The sequence below is a fragment of the Equus quagga genome, chromosome 8, assembly GCF_021613505.1.
Source record: "Equus quagga isolate Etosha38 chromosome 8, UCLA_HA_Equagga_1.0, whole genome shotgun sequence".
Taxonomy (NCBI): domain Eukaryota; kingdom Metazoa; phylum Chordata; class Mammalia; order Perissodactyla; family Equidae; genus Equus; species Equus quagga.
Genome location: NC_060274.1, coordinates 126,065,082 through 126,083,376, shown reverse-complemented (window position 1 = coordinate 126,083,376; position 18,295 = coordinate 126,065,082). Strand labels below are relative to the sequence as shown.

The 18,295-nt window shown below is 48.0% G+C and overlaps 1 protein-coding gene across 1 annotated transcript; it reads right to left on the bottom strand.

Moving 5' to 3' along the window:
- GIMAP8 (GTPase, IMAP family member 8) lies at positions 1-16,542 on the bottom strand. Its single transcript, XM_046669075.1, has 5 exons — positions 16,033-16,542; positions 10,513-11,173; positions 6,636-6,681; positions 4,062-4,688; positions 1-2,041 (listed from the first exon to the last, which is right to left on the bottom strand). The coding sequence occupies exons 1-5, from the start codon at positions 16,110-16,112 to the stop codon at positions 1,353-1,355; spliced, it is 2,103 nt and encodes a 700-aa protein (XP_046525031.1). The 5' UTR covers positions 16,113-16,542; the 3' UTR covers positions 1-1,352.
- Between the last annotated feature and the right edge of the window lie 1,753 nt (positions 16,543-18,295).

Genomic DNA, 18,295 nt, shown 5'->3' with positions numbered 1-18,295 from the left:
TATTTCACTCAACTGAATATATTTACACACATATTTTCCAGAATTTGTCATATTAAGGGTTATATAGGGGACAAAAGTATTAATGATGACTGTCCACCTTCTTATAAATGGATTAATCTTGAAGGTAACCTTTCAAAAAACAAAAGCAGGTGACATAGACTCTGTCCTCAAAGCATGTGTAAAGTGGCTAATAGTGAACACATCTGACCAGACTTCAACCAGGAAGAAGACTCCATCATTCTCGTCTCATACACCACCACATCAGGCAGCTCTCAGTATAATCGGCTCGGCCATGGGTAGAACACCACCATCTTGGAACCAAGAAGCAGCCTTCAGTATGGAGGCTGCATGCCAGTGAAGCTGGGGCAGAGAGATGGAATGAAGCTGGAATGTTGATGCTACACTGGCCTCAGACTGCCTACTCCTGGACTTCTTGACATGAACCACAAGAAGCCCCTAATGTGTTTAAACCATCATCGTTTGAGTTCTCTGAGTTTTAACCTAATTCCTAACCCTCAGGGATAAAAAAGGAGAAAAGGGCAAAAAGGTTTTCCATAAGCTTTGCTTCAGGAAATCTAGAATTATAGTTAGAATTTTAGAACGTTGCAAGATTGTCTAATCTTGACAATTTTACATGCTTCTGATTTTTGTGTTATTGTATTGCACTGTGATGATTAGCAATAAAATCTTTTGAAACCTCACAGTCTTGTGTTCATTTCCTGAGAGACAACAAGGGAGGGTAGGCTGGGTCCCACTTTCCATTCAGGCTTGGAAGGAGGAGAGCACTAAAGAGTGGCCACCACACGCGGAAAGGAACCTGCTAACCATGAGTCCTGCCCCACCGGAGACAGGCTCAGGGGCTAGCGGGCCTGGCAAGCAGGCCTGGGAACTGGGAGGCCCACAGGAGTCCAGCTTCTCCGGCTTGTCATGCCCAGGAGTTGGCTGGACAGTGCCTTGCTGTGACATACCTGGATCCCCTGGTTCTTGAGTAATGATCTGTGTTCTGCCGCAGCCTGGCCTCGGCCTTGGTCACGGTGTCTGTCCTGACTCCAATCCACCTACACGGGTAAGGTGACTCGTGTACCTGATTCTGACCCTTAACATCAGCCTCGCCTCAGAAGCCTTTTCCAGATTTACCCACGTTATCTCTTCTTTCTCCTTTATAATCCCCTACCACCTGCAGCAGCCTGACAATTTATTTACGTACAAAGAGCTGCCGCCTCACAGGTGAGATGCACCTACCTCCCCAGCCCTCCAAGTCATGGACCCTCTTCCCAGCCTACCAGTCCACCCATGCCCGCCCTCGACCTCAGATGTCTCTAAGTGAAAGAGACCCTAGGCATTTCAGCTACCTATAGTAACATATCTTTTAAATTCTTTAGTAATTTTGAGGTGTTGGGCTTTGCCTGGGCATTTTTCATTTTTTTGCTGACCGTCTCCCAGTGATGAGGGTAGCCCTGCCCTTCACGTCTCCCTATCAGCTCGTTGGCCTTTTGCAAAAGATCTTTTGCCTGGTCTTCCCTGGCTTGGCCAGTTTCCTTGTTATTAAAGGCACAAACTCGCTGCTCACACTTTTTAATTATCTTCTTAAGAGCTTTGTTGTCCGTGTTCTTGAGGTACTCCTCAAGTTTCTCGTCTGCTAGATCTTCCTTCCGGGTGAACAGCACAATAGTGTATTTCATAACGTCCTCTCCAAAGATGGCCTCCAGGTCCCCCACCACCTTTTCATCCTCCTGAGTGAATCGTCCCAGCTGGAGCACCAGGACCAGAATCTTGCTCCCTTGTCCACAGCAGGACCAACAGCGTTCGACCTCCTGCTCTAGCTGGGATGGACCTCCTTCAGCAGCGGGCATCAGGCAGAACACAGGAGTGTCCACAACCACGACCTCCTGCCCTTGCCACGCCCTCCTTCTGCTCTGGCACGTCTTGGTGACAGGCTGCGCTCGAAGCTGAGACAAGAATTTGTCCTTCCCGAGGACGGTGTTCCCCGTTGCACTCTTCCCACTCCCACTCTTCCCCACAAGGATAATGCTCAGGGCCTCTGTTGAAAGGAAAATGGGAAAGATTTGTGAACCATGGGCTGATCTGGGTATGACATTCAGAGTTATACCATACATTACAGCAGAGAACCCTCCGAGAGCATCAGGGCCGCCCTCTCACCTGACAGCTCCATCCCCAAGCACAGGAACGGCTTGTTCCAGTCATGCAGTCTGTGAACTCAGAAGCAGGACTTGACCATGGTCTCTGCCCAGTGCTCATGCACTGACAGGGCACTGTTCCTATCTCAGAATCTGCTCTGCTCCCTTTTTCTGCTAACTTCTCTGACTCCCTGGCACCTTGTGAGTGCCACTGGCTTTATTACTCTTCACCTACTCAGCTGGGCCTGTCTACACATCTCATCTCTTTGTCTTCTGTTCCTACTGTGACTATGTCTTCCTACTGCCAACTAATGCTAACGTAGCAAAATCTCCTTGATGTATTTGAAAAATTATTCCCTAGAATTGACTTTTCATGAAAAAGTAACAACATACACCCTTGATGGATTACCAGTTCCCTTGCCTGAGTCACACTAAAATCCATTTCTCATTAAAACCATGTTAACCTTAATTGTGTCTTTCATTGATGAGTCAAAAGGCACTTCATGGTTATCATAATGAATATCCACTAATACCGTTCTGTGTGGTGACAATGATGGAGAATAAATTTTCCTATAAATGGAATTACAGATGCATAGAGATCTTACAAGGTGTATTACTGGGGGTTTCCTTATGGCTTTGCACTTGTACTATGACCTCTCTCTCTTTTCCATTCAGGTCTCTTCACATTCAATTATGAATTCCTTACCAAATTACTAGTATCTGCCTCAAAACAAAAAGGGAGGAAAGCCCATCCTGTGCTCTTCCTTCCAGGGGAAATTATTGAACTGCTTATGCTGAACACAATCTTCATAGTTATGCTTTCAGGATGAAAAATAGATTAATCTTCTGACACCCCCATATTTGCCATGTATTTCAGTCCCTGCTTCCACACCCTCAGAGGGTGTGCTTCTCAAGTCCTCTCTAATCTGGTCTAACCTCCCCATCCCACGTTATCTAGAGGTGTGAACCCTCCATTTCCATCAAGACCATTCCTTTTGATTCCCTCACAAGTGGCATCCTTAGTCCGACCTCCTTGCTTCAAATTGCTTGTGCTCTCTGGAATGACTTCCAGCTTTCTTTTCAGTCATCCAAACTCTACCCATTCTCCAAAGTCCATTTCAAATGGGGCTTTCTCCACACAGCCTCCCCTAGTTTTCCCACATGGCTATAATTCTTCAGGAGGCTCCCCAGCACCTGGCTCTCATGAGGAATTGAACAGACTCAGTAAACAGATACGCTCCTGGTCTGATGTTCTTCCCAAGTGAGGACATTTGAAGCAGAACAGAATGGCATGAGTAGGGGTGGGCAGGAAGGACCTCAGTTCAGGTCAATAGAACATGGAGCACTGAGCATATGGGGACTTCTGCTTTAGCAGTAGATAGAGTAGTGTGACTGGGCTAATAAAACCCATCTACTGCCATGTGGAGGCTGCCCATCAGAGCATTCAGGCTCCCTGTCCTGGCCAGACAAAATGGCGTCCCCTCTCTAACAGAGAGAAGAATAAAGAACCAAGAGAGTGGACAAGGAGGTCGAGAGAGAGAGTTGGGCCTAAGAGAAAGAGAAGAGTAAACCAATGACCAGAACTTTCTCATCACCAGCACTGAGTGCTGAGCCCTGGACAACAGATACACGGAGGGAAACAAGAGATTACAAAAGGTCAACCCCTTCCCTAAAGACCCTCACCATCGAGTTGGAGAGATGGGATACGGGTCATGAAAGAATTAAAGACCAGGTCAGGACACTGGGCACAGAAAGGACATAACTTTAGTAAAATGTGAGAAAAGAACAAGGTAGAGAAAAGAGTTAGCCAATGAATGGACCTGTCTTTTTTATCTTCTCTATGCCCTTCAGAAAATGAAAAGTTCTCGTACATTTTATACGTGTTTGTAAGTATATGTGAAGTGCTTTCTATTCGTTATTTACCTCTTCCTCTGAGGAAGCAGGGCTTGTTCCCGTTCCGCTGCACCATGCCCACCATCATTTCCAGGAGCTCGTCCACCTGGCGTTGCTCCTCTTCTCCTGTCACTCTGTAGTTGAAGGCACTGTATCTCTTTTCACATTTCTCGATGACGTTGTTGAGGTCTTTATTTCCGTTTTTTAAGAACAGCTCTAGATTCTGATCTCCTAGATCTTCTTTCCTGGTGAAGAGCACGATCATGTACCGAAAGGACTCTTCTCCAAAATTGCTCTGGGTGGTGCGCAGCACTGCTTTATCTTTCTCACTGAAAGAGCCCAGGGGGGTCACCAGCAGGAAGGCGTGGGGGCCTGGAAAGATGAGTTTCGAAAGCTCTGATCCAACATCCTTTGAAGATGAGATGTCTGGAGTGTCAATGATTGAAATCTTCCTCTCTCTCCAGATTCTGCTCTCAGACCTAAACGTCTGGGTTACTGACTGTTCACTGAATTTGGTCTCAAAAACTCGCTTCCCCAGAAGGCTGTTTCCAGCAGCACTTTTTCCAGCCCCACGTTTCCCCACAAGCAGGACCTTCAGTTCTGGCGTTCCAGGGTTGGGCTCACATCCTGTAGCCTGCAGCTGCTTCTCCCCTGGCCCTGTGGGAGAAAAGGACAAACTCAGAGTCTCTTCTTGCAGTAGACACAGATGTGAATAGCTTTTATGATTTCTCGTCCTTGTCAATTTTTATAGAGAACGGCAGTAAGGCACCGAACCAGGAGAACTCTAGTCCCAGTCAGAAGCGACCCATCAAGGTGAAAGCCACAAGAGGTGCCAGGAACAAATTAAGAGATACGTAAAGGACTTGAGGTTGCCCAGGAAATGACAGTGTTAAACTTGGCCTTCACTGGTCTTGGTCCTTAGGGCTCCTCTCATTTTGCTACCAAAGGTAAGTAGTGGGGCCTGAGGTCAACGGGCTAAGGCAGGACCAGGGAGAATCTGAGTTTAAAATGCCCCTTAGTGGCATATTCATAAAATAGAACAGAACTCAGCAATTAAAAAAAAAAAAAGGAGTGAACTACTGATATGCAACATGGATGAATCTCCCAAACATGCTAAGTGAAGGAAGCCAGACACAAAACCACACGCTATCTGATGGCAATGCTCCATATCTTTATCTAGACGGTGGTCATATACGTGTAGATACATAAGATGTCATTGAGCTGTATACTTAAGACTTGTGCATTTGACTCTATGTAAATTATACTCAATGGATTTCTGTAAAGCCCTGCACCGCAAAACCATCCCTCCACACAGCCCCGTCCCCAACACTTCTCCCGTGATCTAAGCTCAACACCAACCCACGCGTTGAGCAAATGGCAGAGTCAGAACTACAGGGAAGATTCACTAAGTCTGAGTCCTCCAGGGCGCTATCGCTGTGCATCCTGTGGACTACCATGCAGCATCTGAGCGGCAGGTCTGGGACGGAGAGTAAACAGGGCGTCTAAAGACAGCACCTGAAATGCTGGTGATGCTGTGTCCTTGTTATGTCCCCTTGGGAAAGTTACTACTTCCCCCAAACTCACCTCAGACAAGCCCATGCTCTATAAAAAGTCCTTTCCAACACCCTCATTCTGGATGCCCCATGGTTCCCCACAATGGGCTATCCCCTCACTGCCATGAGTCAATAAACCCAATTTTGTTCAGCAAGAGGTATGCTCCTGGGGGTCTTGGCTGAAGGACATTGACAGAATTTTAAATCCCTACTGCTGCCTGAGTTCGCATATTTCTGGCTAAGTTTACTCATCTATAAAATGAGAATAATGATAATAACAACTTCTTTATGGGGTCGTTATGATGGAAATATATATATAGCGTTATGAGGATTATATATTATATCTTATGAGGATTAAATGATTTATATATTTCCAAACACATAATAGCTGCAATATTATCATTATTAAAATTATAATTATAATTATTATTTTGTGGAATTCTATGAGGACAGAGATCTCATCTATCTTATTCACTGCTGAATATTTGGCTCTTGCACAGAGGTGGCCCAGAAATAACCTGAAAGTCCATCAATAATGAGATGGTTGAGGTAGTTGGTATGCCCGTTGCATCTATTAAGCAGAACAAGGGAGAGCTATGTGTACGGACTTGTGCAGTGTGCAGGGCATATCATTGGTGGCAATCATCACATGGATACTGAGCTCCATCACTGAATTCTGCAAGTTAGTGTTATCCATGAAGGTGTGATTTCTGCTTTCCCAGTAGGAGTCAAAAATTGGGTAGTGACGGATTCAAGGCCAGAAAGAAGAAACTGAGTCAGGAAAGAAGCCGTAAGAGGCAAGCCCAGTTCCGTAACATTTCAGAGAAGGCCAGGGACACCCGCACCGTGTCCAGGACCTTTGCTGGCACTGCACCTACTCATAAGTGTTAGGAGTTCCCTGGGAGACAGGTGGTGGGCACTGACCTGAGCTAGGTCTCCAGGGTGCATTTTTGTTCTGACTCATCTAGATAATTTTTCCACTTCACTTTGACACATCATGCATTCAAAAGAATACAAATATGAGCTTAACATTTTTTAAGGATCATCTTACCATGTGGATTGTCCTCCTTCTGAGATGTAGCTTCATTCCCACAATCCTAGAAAATAAAGGGGGAAAATGATGTACACAGATCTAAAATCTCATCTTTTTGCAAAGTAAAGAAATGGAGACACAAGTGCAGTCGTGCATCACTTAATGACGTGGATATGTTTGGAGAAATGTGTCATTAGGCAATTTCATTGTTGTGCGAGCATGATAGAGTGTATTTACACAAACCTAGATGGTACAGCCAACTACACACCTGGGCTCTATGGGACTAATCTTACAGGATCACCATCGTATATGTGGTGTGTCATTGACTGGGATGTCGTTATGCGGTGCATGACTGTATATAATTCAGAGTAATCCGATCATTAGGACATGGTCAAACCAAAGCCATGGTCAAGGTTCTTGCTGGCCTTTGCAGACCTGTTCATAATGACAGTAGATCTTGAGACCCCACTGCACTACTGCAGCTGCTGCCACTGCAACAGTTTTCCCAGAATAGGAAGATGGGTCGTGTTCTCACTCAGAGAAGCCCACAAATGCCATATAACCAAGGCACTGTTCCTGAAGCTCTCTAACTGCTTCTCCACACTGCCTAAGAGTGACAGCAATTCCTTCCAAAGTCTTCCAGAGTTTCTGCTATTCCTGAAGAAAATCCAGAGGCTTAGGAAAAGCTTCTGGACTCCCTGGGAGAAGAAACTAGCCTCATAGTGCCTGTGATGTGCATTTGAGGAACAAGGGGAAGGAAGGAGGTTGGGGACCAAGCTCCCCACGTAGCTCCAATGTCCTCTTCCCTCACTGCACCCCCAGTACAGAGATGAAGCTTCTTCTAACATGAGATCAAGTAAAATTTGGAACTTTCCCCATCCAGGTGGGCAAATGGAGACAACAGAGGATGGGGGGGCCAAACACACAACTGACATCCCCTCCACCTGCCTGGTGAAGCCTTATACTCGCTCCTGAAATTTAAATTGTCATGGAACCAAAAGAGAAGGTGAAAACAATGATATGCAACCTTGATGAATCTGCTTTTCACAGAAACTTCCTATACTGTATTTTAGCGTTATCTTTGTTAAATCTCCATGTCGGCCAAGGAAATTTTCCCTCTGCTTTCATACTTGGCCTTACCCCGAACCGCTGATACCATCGATCGCCTCTCTCCCTGGGTCCTCTCCAGTCAGCGGGGATTATCGGACTTCTTTCACCCTACATAGCCCGGTTCAAATTCTTTCGTGTTTTTTAAATGCAGAAGTTTGTTACAATGCAAATGCGTATGATCTAAAAATTAATAATTTTTCCATCTCCAATCCACCAGAAAAGTAACAGTTATATAAATAGATGATAAATAGATATACATATCATATGTGTAGAATCATACATATATAGACACATAACAGTTATATAAACAGATATATACCCTCCTATGTTTTCCTATGTTTACACAAATACATATGAACATATAGAGAATCTTCCTAGGCTTTTGTTCTGCAATTTGCTTAATAATATGCCCTGTACATCTGCACAAGCCAATTTATACAGATCAGCCCCATGTTTTTAGTAGCTGCTATTTGTTCCATAGCATGAACAAAGACAGCTAACGCAACCATTGCTTTACTGGTAGACCTCAGGTTATTTCCGGCTTTACTATTTCAAAAGATGCTGCGATAAATATTCTTGTAAGTGCATCTTTATACATACAAACGTTTTTGTTTCTGGGTGAGAGTCCTAAAAGTGGGCATCTTGCTCAGTCTTTAGATGGTTAAAGTCCTTAATATCTCCATAATTTATTTGACCCTCATATACTTCTATAATAATAACAATAACAGCTAATAATTATTGAACACTTACCAAGTTTGTAGTATTTGCAAAGAGCTTTGAAAGTATTTCATTTAATCCTTAATATATAGTATTATTACCTCTGTTTCACAGAAGACAAAACTAAGATGCTGTGATCAACAAACAGATACAAGTTCTGTCATCGTGGAGTTTGTGGGGAGGCGCCCATCACAGATCTATTCACAGGAATCACCTGGTATGATGATGACCATGTGAGGAGCACCTTGCGGGAGGAGAGCTGCGGGGGCTCATTCCAGGGGACAATCAGGGAGGCCTCCCTGAGGAAGTGAGTTTAAGCTGAGGCAGATGGACACATAAAAGCAGATCTAGGATTGGCGGGGTCGGGGGGGTGTGGATGGAAGAAGGGAAGTGTCAGGCAGAGCAAACGGCAGGTCTGAGGATCTAGAATCGATATGAGCATAACTCAAGGACCAAAGGGAAGGCCAGTGAGACCAGCACATGGAGAGCAAGGTAGGGGGTGAGGACCAGGTCAGGTCAAGGACTCTGAACTTGATCCAAAGAACAGCAGGCAGTCCCAGAAGCATTTTAAATTAGAGGGTATCGTGTTCAGGTTACACCATAAAAACTCATTCTGTGCCCCTTCTCCTCTCTGCTGACATCCCTGTTACAGGCAGCCTTCAAAGGGGAGACAGATGGTCATAAAGGGGAGAGAGAGCTCAGGCCTAGGAGGTAAAAGAGCAAATGACTTCAGTTCTCTTGAGCCCCGGGGGCCTCACCTGCAGAACATTAGGACACAGAGTTATTGTGAAAACTTAATCAGTTCAGGTATGTGCCTGAAACTCAGTATGCCCTCAATGAATATCCATTTCCCTCTCATTTCCATCCTGTTTGGGCTCAATACTCAGCAGCTGTAAGAAGATTCATTCTGACCAGTGCTGCCCCCATGCTGGATTCTGGCCTGCTTCACATTCTCTGGCACTTAGATTTATAGAATTCTCTATACCAACATTTGTTTGCCCACACTGACTCACTGCTTTGTTTCTTATCCATAAGTCACTCCATCTGAAGGGTAAGCTCCTCGAAGGGAACAGCTTGCATTTTTGTATCTTCCTTAGTTACAAATACATTTTGCATTCCCATTTAAAAATTAAACAAAATATCACTCTGGCTGTTGTATGTTAAAGGGATTGGAGGGTAAGGCACAAGAACGAATGAGGGGAAAGTTGGTATATTATCTATAAACTAGTACAGGCAAGAAAAGAGGCTGGCTCGGACCAAATGGTGGTAGTGGAGATGGAGAAAGGCAGGTGGATTCCAGGTGCAGCGGTCACACCTTGGGTATCAGATGCAACCTGGCAGTGGATTCAAAGCTGACATCTGGGTTTAGGTTTCAAGAACATGGTGAGCAGCACAACCATTAACTGAGTTGAGAGGAAGGCTGAAGTCTTATAGATTTAAGAGGGAAAAGCAAAAGTTTGGACATGTAAAGTTTGAGATCCTATAAAAAAAGCCCAGTGGAGATAGATGTCAAGATAGCAATTGGAAAAAGGAGTCAGAACTCAGAGGGCAGACCTGGACTAGAATTACTAACTTAGAAGCTGTTAGCAATAGATGGAGCTCAAAGCGATACCAATATGCTATCACCTGAGGAGAGAGTGTGGAGAATGGAGGAAAGGCTAGATCCAAGACCCTGAGATGCCAACTTTTAGAGGTCATTAGAGGAGGACTCAGCAATCTCTAGAGTAGCCAGAAAGAGAGAGGGGAAACAAATAAGAGGGTAGTTTTTTTGAAGCCAAGGGAAAAGAGGGTCTAACGAGTCAACTTGTGTGTCCAATACTATGAAAGGTAAAGTTAGGTAAGGACTTAAATGCATCCAATAATTTGCCAATAAAGTCCAAAGTCCAAAGGGTAATACTCAAAGTAACCTACCATCTAGTGCCTCATCTTTCGAGATAGGGATAAATATCTCCTTACGCAAAGCCTATGTTCCATCGCACCATGCAACATTTCACTTATTTGTGCCTATTTTCATCCCACTAGCTCTAGCAACATAGAGATCTTTGGAGACCTTAACAAGAATTCTCACCTGGAATCCATTGCCTTCATTTCTGAAGTTCACGCAAAGTGGTCCTCGGTTCTCATCCACCAAATTCTTGACCTTGCCAAGGAGCTCCCTCACCTGGGTGGCCTGATCCTCCTCACTTGCCTTGTTGTTGAAAGCGCAGTATCGGTGTCCACAGTCTCGAACCAACTCCCTAAGAGAACTGTCATTCTCAATGTAATCTTGCAGGGAGTCATCCCCCAATTCATCCTTCCGAGTAAAGACAATCATGATGTGCCTCTTGGCTTCAGCTCCAAACAACTTCCAGATGCCCTCGACTGTTTCTTTGTCCTCCACCGTATAATTGCCAACGGAAATTACCAGAAGCAGGGCATGGACACTGGGAGCAGAGAGCTTCAAGCAGTGTTCAATGTTGCGTTGCCTGTCATTGGTACCAGCTACCGAAGAGAAAAGGTCAGGAGTGTCGATGACCACAACCTGCCCCCCTCCTGTGGCCCCCTTCTCCTTCCGGCACATTTCAGTCACCATCTGCACACTGAATTTGGACTCGAACACAGCTTTGCCCAGAAGAGTGTTTCCTGTGGCACTTTTTCCTGCAGCACGTTTCCCTAGGAGGAGAAGCCTCAGTTCCGATATGGAGCAGCCCTCCTCTGACTTGCTCTCCAGACACAGGTCACTGCTTATTCTGTTGGGACAAAAAGCAACACATCAATGTTCAACTCACACGCAGAGGGGAGAGAGGAACAGCAAGAAAGCACATTTTCTTTTTGACTCAAGTTTTTCCCCAAGGATTTGGGCTACTGAATTCCTAGACTTAGACGAGATTGGGACAGGAAACCCTGTTTCCCAGGATCTCTTTGGGCTCTTGTCTCTAAAATAAACCCATATTGGTAAAATGTCAAACGCTATTGATTGGCTAATCCAACAACCCCCTTCTCTACACACATCACCCACTATACACACTGGGGGAAGCTGGACATTCTCTGTGATAGAGAGAACAATGCCCCCACAAGATGTCTGTGTCCTAATCCCCAGGATCTGTGATTACGTTACCTTTCACGCTAAAAGGGACTTTGCCAATGTGATTAAGGATCTTGAGATGGAGAGATAATCTTGGGTCATCCAGGTGGGCCCAATGTAAGCACATTGGAAGAGGTCCTTATAAGAGGGAGGCAGGAAAGTCAGAGTGAGAAAGAGGAGATGTGAAGACAGAAGCAGAGGTCAGAGAGTGAGAGAGATCTGAAAATGCCACACTGCTGGCTTCAAAGATGGAGGAAGGGCCCACAAGCCAAGGGGCATGCACGTGGCCTCTAGAAGCTGGAAAAAGCAAGGAAATGATTCTCCCATAGTGCCCTGAGAAGGATCACAATTCTGCCCAAAACCTTGATTTTAGGACAACTGACATCCAAAACTGTAAAATAATAAATTTGTGGGGTTTTAGTGACTAAGTTTGTGGCAGTTCATTACAGCAGCAAAACGAAACTCATACACTCTCTCTCCTAACTTCCCTTCCAACCAGGGTTGTCCATGTGACCTGGTGACAGTGGAGGGAACGTTGGCTTGGGCCTGCTGGGAATGCTGTTGTTCTTGATGATGGGGCAGACTCAAGTAGAGAGCTCCTGTTGTTGCCTCTTCCCCTGTCTTATTTGGAATTTAAATGTGATATCTGGATAGATATCATGGGGCAATGAGGTAACAAATGAGAGAACAAAAAGTCAACATGCACCATCAAGCTAGCTGAAGGACGGCAGAGTAGAAAGATAGAAGGATCCCTGATGACGTCACTGAGCTGCCCGAATGTCCTTGAGATCACCTCTTTGTTAAATAAACACTTAATATTCTTACAATGTAAGCTGTTGCTACTCCAAGAGTGATTCACGGACTAGCAATATTGCCAACAACTGGGATCAGAGTAGAAATGCCGAATCTCAGGCACCGCCCCGGACCTGCTGAATCAGAATCTGTAATTTAACAGGTTCCAGTTGATTCTCATGAACGTTCTAGTTTGAGAAGCACGGTGCAAGCCGCCATCAGTTACAAATTAGCATTCCCAACTGAATCAGAATCCGCAGGAAGAGCCAAATTTCCCAACACCATTGGTTGAACAGTCCATCCTTTCTCTGATGATTTTGTCGGATGCCAGGTGACCCTATTTCCACGATAGTGACCCCAGGTTCTCTTTGTCCATTGGACTCTTAGTCTATTCCTGAACCAGAAGGCCCTAATTACTAAAACCAATATGACTTAATTAGTACAACTTTAAAATAAGTCTTAGTTCTCTGTTGAGCAGGCCTTATAACCTTGCTATTGTTCAAAATTGTCTCACTATTCTTGGCTTTTTAGTCATCTATAGGACTTTTAAAATCAGGTGTAATTTTCTTTAGGAAATCCTGTTGAAATCCTGAAGGCCACTGCATTGAACTGATGGCATAGTTCGAGAAGAACTGTCATCTTCACAGTGTTGTCAGTCCCTCCGTTCTTTTCATTGATGAGTTTTAAATACATTTGAATTTCAACTGATTTCTATTTTGATCCATAAATTAAGAGAAGAAATTATTAAATTTAAAAATATATTGGGAGACCGGCTCTCTTTTTCTTTACTTCCAATCTTACTGCACTATGGTCAGAGAACGACATCTGTATAAAGTATTTGTCCTTGGTTGAGTTTTTGGCCCAATAAAACTCTTGCAAATATTTCATGTGGGCTTGAAAAGAGTGCAGAGCCTGTAACTGTGGGTGCCTTTCACACTCAGGGACCCCCCATCTCTTCCCCCTCAGCTCTAGTCCCCAGAAGGCCCAGCATGCCCTACCCTGCACTCCGCCCCCACTCCTCCTGGAAAATTCCTCCCCGTTCTTCACCACGTGGCTTATGTGGCACCTCCACCTCAAGCCTTTCCTGATTCTTCCAGATTTAAGCAATCATCAGCTCTTTCCTCGACTCCTGCAATAATGTTATCACTGGTCTCCCTTCTACCTCCCTCCTCCTAGAGTCTATCATCCATCAAGAGCCAGGGTGCTCCTGCTAAAACGAGACAGATCATGTCACGCTTCCCTCCAAAATCCCCCAATGGCTTCCCAGCCCCTCACAGGAACAGGCAACGCCTTTAGAGCAGTCTGCAAGCCCCTCCGCCTCCCCAGTCTGGGCCCTGGCTGCCTCTCTGACCTCATCTCCACCCTCCCCACCTTGCCTTGTCTGCTAGAGGCACATCGGCCTCCCTGCTGTTCCCCAAACCTGCAACCTTGGGCCTTTGTGCTGGTTGTTCCTCTGAGCTAGGACATTCCTCCCCCAGGTTTGTGCAAGGCAGTGGCACTTTTTTCAGGTCTCTACTGTCTTGTCCCCGTGGTGCAGGAGGCCTTCTTCAGTCACCCTGCATTGAAGAGCAGCCAGGCCGCACACTGCCCTGTTTTTCTCCCCAGGCCCCACTGCTACCACCTTTCACACCATGCATCTACCTGCTTACCGCTTTCTCTTTGTCTCCCCAAAAGATAAGTCCCATGAGAACAGGGACTTGTTCTGCTGTGGTCACCTCCCTCCCTACAACATGGAGATGGCGTCTGATAAACCCGCTTACGCTTACGGCTGAGGAGATGCTGACTGACTCGAGGAAGAAAGAAACGCAGCTGAAGACAGTGAAGCTGAGAAAAGCCCCTTTCCTGGGTAGCCATTTGACAGTTCATCCCTGTTAGGAGAACGGTGTCATGGAATGCTCAGGGGAGAAACCTAACTGCAAGGAAGGAGCAGGGGAGCTGGGAAAGAGAGGGCATAGACCCCTCCTTCGAGAAGCTTCGCCACCCAAAAAAGGAAGGAAACGACTGGGCTGAGGGGAGGAGAGCTCACCGGGCCACACACAGAGGCCTGGGCTCCTCTCTAGAATGGCCTGGATCTCTGCACAACCCAAGAGGCCAGCCCCAGCCTCAAACACTCGCCCCAGAAACGTCAGGCCAAGGAGAAATGGACTTCTCCATTGCCTAAGTCCAGTCGCTGTTGGGACTCTTCGAAGGGCATCCTGGGACCCGGACACATCTCTTTACAGAGAAACCCTCCCCCAACTCCTCATCTCCTTACTCGCCTTTATTTTCTTCATAACGCTGTTCTGCCTGATGCTGTCTGTTGTGTCTTTTTATTTTCTCTCTACTGCCCTTAGTGTGACACTCCATAAGCGCAGAGACCACGCCTGTCTTGTTCTGTGTCCCTAGGCCCTAATATTGTCCCTGGCATACAGTATATGCTCAAGAAATGGTGTCGAATAAATGATCCTGAAAGAGAGGGATGTGAGGAAAGGAAGAAAAACAGTTTTCAGAAGTGGAGAGGAAGATTAAAGTGATGTCCTTTTGAAAAGTAAAAGACAAGTGACTTTATTTTGTATCCTGAGCCAGCAAAGTGGGATGTTTTTGTACATTAACTTAAAAAAAGACACTACTGAGTAAACAACAAGCTAGAGGAAGCAGAGACCTCCAGCAGGTCTGAAGAAAGGAATTTATTTCCCTAGAAAGCACCTCTGTTTACATGGTTGCCCACCCTAGTGCACAGTGTGATTAAATTAATGAGTCTTTGCTGAACTCCTTCCAGCCAGTGATGCCATATTGAATCAGCATAGTTCCCCCCCATACAGTTGCCCAACCTGTACCCTTTCCTCCCAAGCATATAGAAAATACCTTTAAAGACAAAAGAGAACCGAACCCCCGTCCCTCGCCCCGTCTTTACAGCCGCATTTCCCTGTGATCATCTCCCAGGCCACTCTGTAGACTCCAGCAGGGCCATGGGGAAAAAACAGAGCTTTGTCTCCAGAACCCTAGCTGAGACACTAAAGCAGGCTCCCCCTTCTCAGGATGTTCCCGAGGGGGACACGGCTGCAGGCACCCAGGCAAAGTTCCAACGGTGCAGGGATTCCCCCATATCACACCCACAGAAAAAGGTGGTTGGAGAAGCTTGCAGAGCCCAGCCTGGGGAGGACTCAGTCCCAGCCCAGCAGGTCAGTCATCAGGAGGAAGGGGAAGAGCTCATGGGTTGAGGGCCCCGGTGGCCTAAATGTAGGGAAAATCAGAACCATCATTTTTGGCAAACACTGACCACCTTCAATGCTCAGCTAGTGGATCCTAAGTGCGCAAGGTTGGGAATATCAGAAAAGTGAATATGGAAAATCAGAGTCCAAACAGCCAGCCCCCTGTGCCCTGTGGCCGGCAGCCCCAGTAGGTCCTGCTGACCAGGGGCTGCTCTGGGGCACAATCAGAAGTCCAGGGGTTCCTGGGAGGGGGACCCTCCCCTCCCGCCTTCTTTTTCCTCCCCCTGCCCCCGGCCTTCATCTCAGCCCTGGCGGAAGGAAGCACAGTCTCCTCCTGAGAGGGCTGCCGGAAGGCTCCACTCCCCAGGGGTCTGAGCCTCTGTGCTCCCTCCCGACCAGCTTGCTCTCCCAGGCTGAGGAGACCCGCTGCATCAGGAGGAACCGTCCCAGGGCCCCTGGAATCCGGCCCTCCAGGCGGTCCTCTCCCCTCCCCTTTCACATCCTCGCCCCACACATGTCTGCACACCACACACACACGTACCTCGGTCCTGTCCCCTGGCCTGTGACCGTCTCAGAACCCCCACACTCCGCCTGCTCCCCTGGCTCCACTGCTGGCCCCATGGAAGCAGCTGCGAGCAAACGGAATCCTAAGGGGGCTGGGGGCCGCGGAGAGGGGAGGCAGCGGCGGGCCCGCTTGACAGGCTCTGGGTCTTTCTGTTTCTGAGGAGGAAGAGGTTTCTAGAAGCAGTTTTGATGACAAGAGAGGCACAGACGCAGTCGGACGGGAAGTTCACAAGTGAGGCCCCGTCACACGGTGAGAACCTCGGGCGCAGCCGGGATTAGGAGGGACACGCGCGCACCTTCCCGGGGGCCGTCCCCTCGGAGGGTCACTAAAGGGCGCGGCCCCTCGGGCAACTGCTTACTGACAGGACGTGGGGAAACGGGAGCCGGGGCTCGGCTTGAGGCTGGGGGGCCGGGGCCCCGGGCCGGGCTGCAGGAGCGCCCCTGGGAAGGACCCGTGAGGAGGGCGCGGGCGCGATGGGCAGGTTGCTGGCGGTTCCCCAGGATGCAACGAGCGCCTTCCGCCTCTGAGCGCGGCCCGCGAGGCGGGATGGGGTCCTCCCCTTCCCGCTGCCCTCAGCTCCGCCCCTCCCGTACCCGAGAGCTTTCCTGAGACCGAGGCAGGGGCCCGAGGACACTGTCCACCTTCGCCTGCCCCCCCCCCCCCCCCCCCCCCCCCCCCCCCCCCCGCCCCTGTCCTCCTGCAGCCGCCCTTAGGGCATCCTTTACCGGGTCGCACATCCCCTCCGGGGGCTTCCCTAGCCCCGCCTCAGCAATTCAGGCCGCAGACTGACGCTGCTCCCCGGCCAAAGAATCCTTTCCCCGGGCTAGAAGTCACTTGAAATGCTTTCAAATAGCTATTTGAAAACGAGAGAGAATTTTATTGTGAGAGAGACTAGTGTCCAAAGTCCCTGGTCGCTACTGCAGAAGGAAGTTGAACACTGAGAAAGACTTACGTTAATTTGTTTTATTTTATTATCATTAAAAAAAAAACCCATAACATTAAATTTACCATCCAGGCATTTTTAAGCGCACAGTTCAGCAGCGCCAAGCACGCTTGCATTGCTGTGCAGGGAGCTCCAGAACTTGTCCGTCTCGCCCCACTGACGCCCCACGCCGGTCCCGCGCCCGCCCTGTAACCCCCGTTCCTCTTTCTGTTTCTATGATTCTGACTTTAGAAGCTTCGTACCAGGGGACTCAGACAGTTCGTCCTTTTGTGACTGGCTTTTCTCGCTTAGCGTAAGGTCCCCGCGGTTCATCCTTGTGGGAAGATGTGTGGTCAAGATGGAGAACGCGGGCCCACGCCGGCACACCAGGCTTGGTCTTCGACCGTCTGAGGTGGTGCCGAGCCTTCCAGAGACCCCGCGGAAGGAGCAGTAGCGGGGGTCCCAGCAGGCTTCCAGGGCTGCTCTGTCCAGAGGGGCCCACCTCCCTCTGGGCTGGTCTTCAGGGTTAGCCTCTTTAGGAAGCTGAGAGAAAACCGGGTTATGCTGGCGCTGCCCACCGAGGGCTTGGGGCTGCTCGCTGGTGGGAAAACCGACAAAGCCTCCCCGTCGCCCACCCAGTGACCCCCGCCCCGCACCCCCCCTAACGAAGGAGGACCAGCTGCAGGAAGATGCCCCACCCCGCCCTCCTTTGGACGCTAGGTCACGTCACATCAAATCAGCTCATCGAAACAATCAGACGAGAGCCTTCAACCCGGTCGGTGGGGGTCATCCCAGGTGTGTTACTCCGAGAAGTGGGGTCAGTTCAGGGGCAGCGTCACAGACCTCGAGGGAGATCATTTCCCCGAAACAGAGAACAAGACAGCAAACCGAGTTAGGAAACAGCTCGCTCATTCTTCAATGAAATATTAAGCACTTGGGGGGCACTCTGAATAAAACCAAAGCTTCAAATGCCTCCTTAGCGTTTTAGCAAGATGATCATTTGCTGAGTGGACCATTTCTCGCAAAATGGTCTTTCAGCAACTCGGCTTTTGGAGAATTGATTTCCGTGAGGAAGGCTGCCCCTGATGCTGCCTGGGCCCTCATCTAGGGAACGGTGGGGGTTCCCTGCCCCCTAGTGGCTTTGTGGCTAATGACAGGGCAGTAAAACGCAGCCCCAGGGACTGACAGCTCTTATGCTACAGATGAAACACCCCTCCCCGATCCTCTCCCAGACTCTCAGAGAGGGTAGGAGGGGGAGGGGCTGGACGTCCAGAAATGGAGTCAGCCAGGATGGCAGAGTTATCAAGCAAGGAGGAG

What these genes read in the sequence shown, in the direction of transcription:
- GIMAP8 (XM_046669075.1), bottom strand. Translation starts at nt 16,112, where the DNA reads ATGGGGCCAGCAGTGGAGCCAGGGGAGCAGGCGGAGTGTGGGGGTTCT. An exon ending in GAAGGAGGACAATCCACATG is followed by an intron (nt 4,689 to 6,635) that starts GTAAGATGATCC and finishes TTTCTCCCACAG; the next exon opens with GGCCAGGGGAGAAGCAGCTG. An exon ending in CTGCTTCCTCAGAGGAAGAG is followed by an intron (nt 2,042 to 4,061) that starts GTAAATAACGAA and finishes TCCTTTCAACAG; the next exon opens with AGGCCCTGAGCATTATCCTT.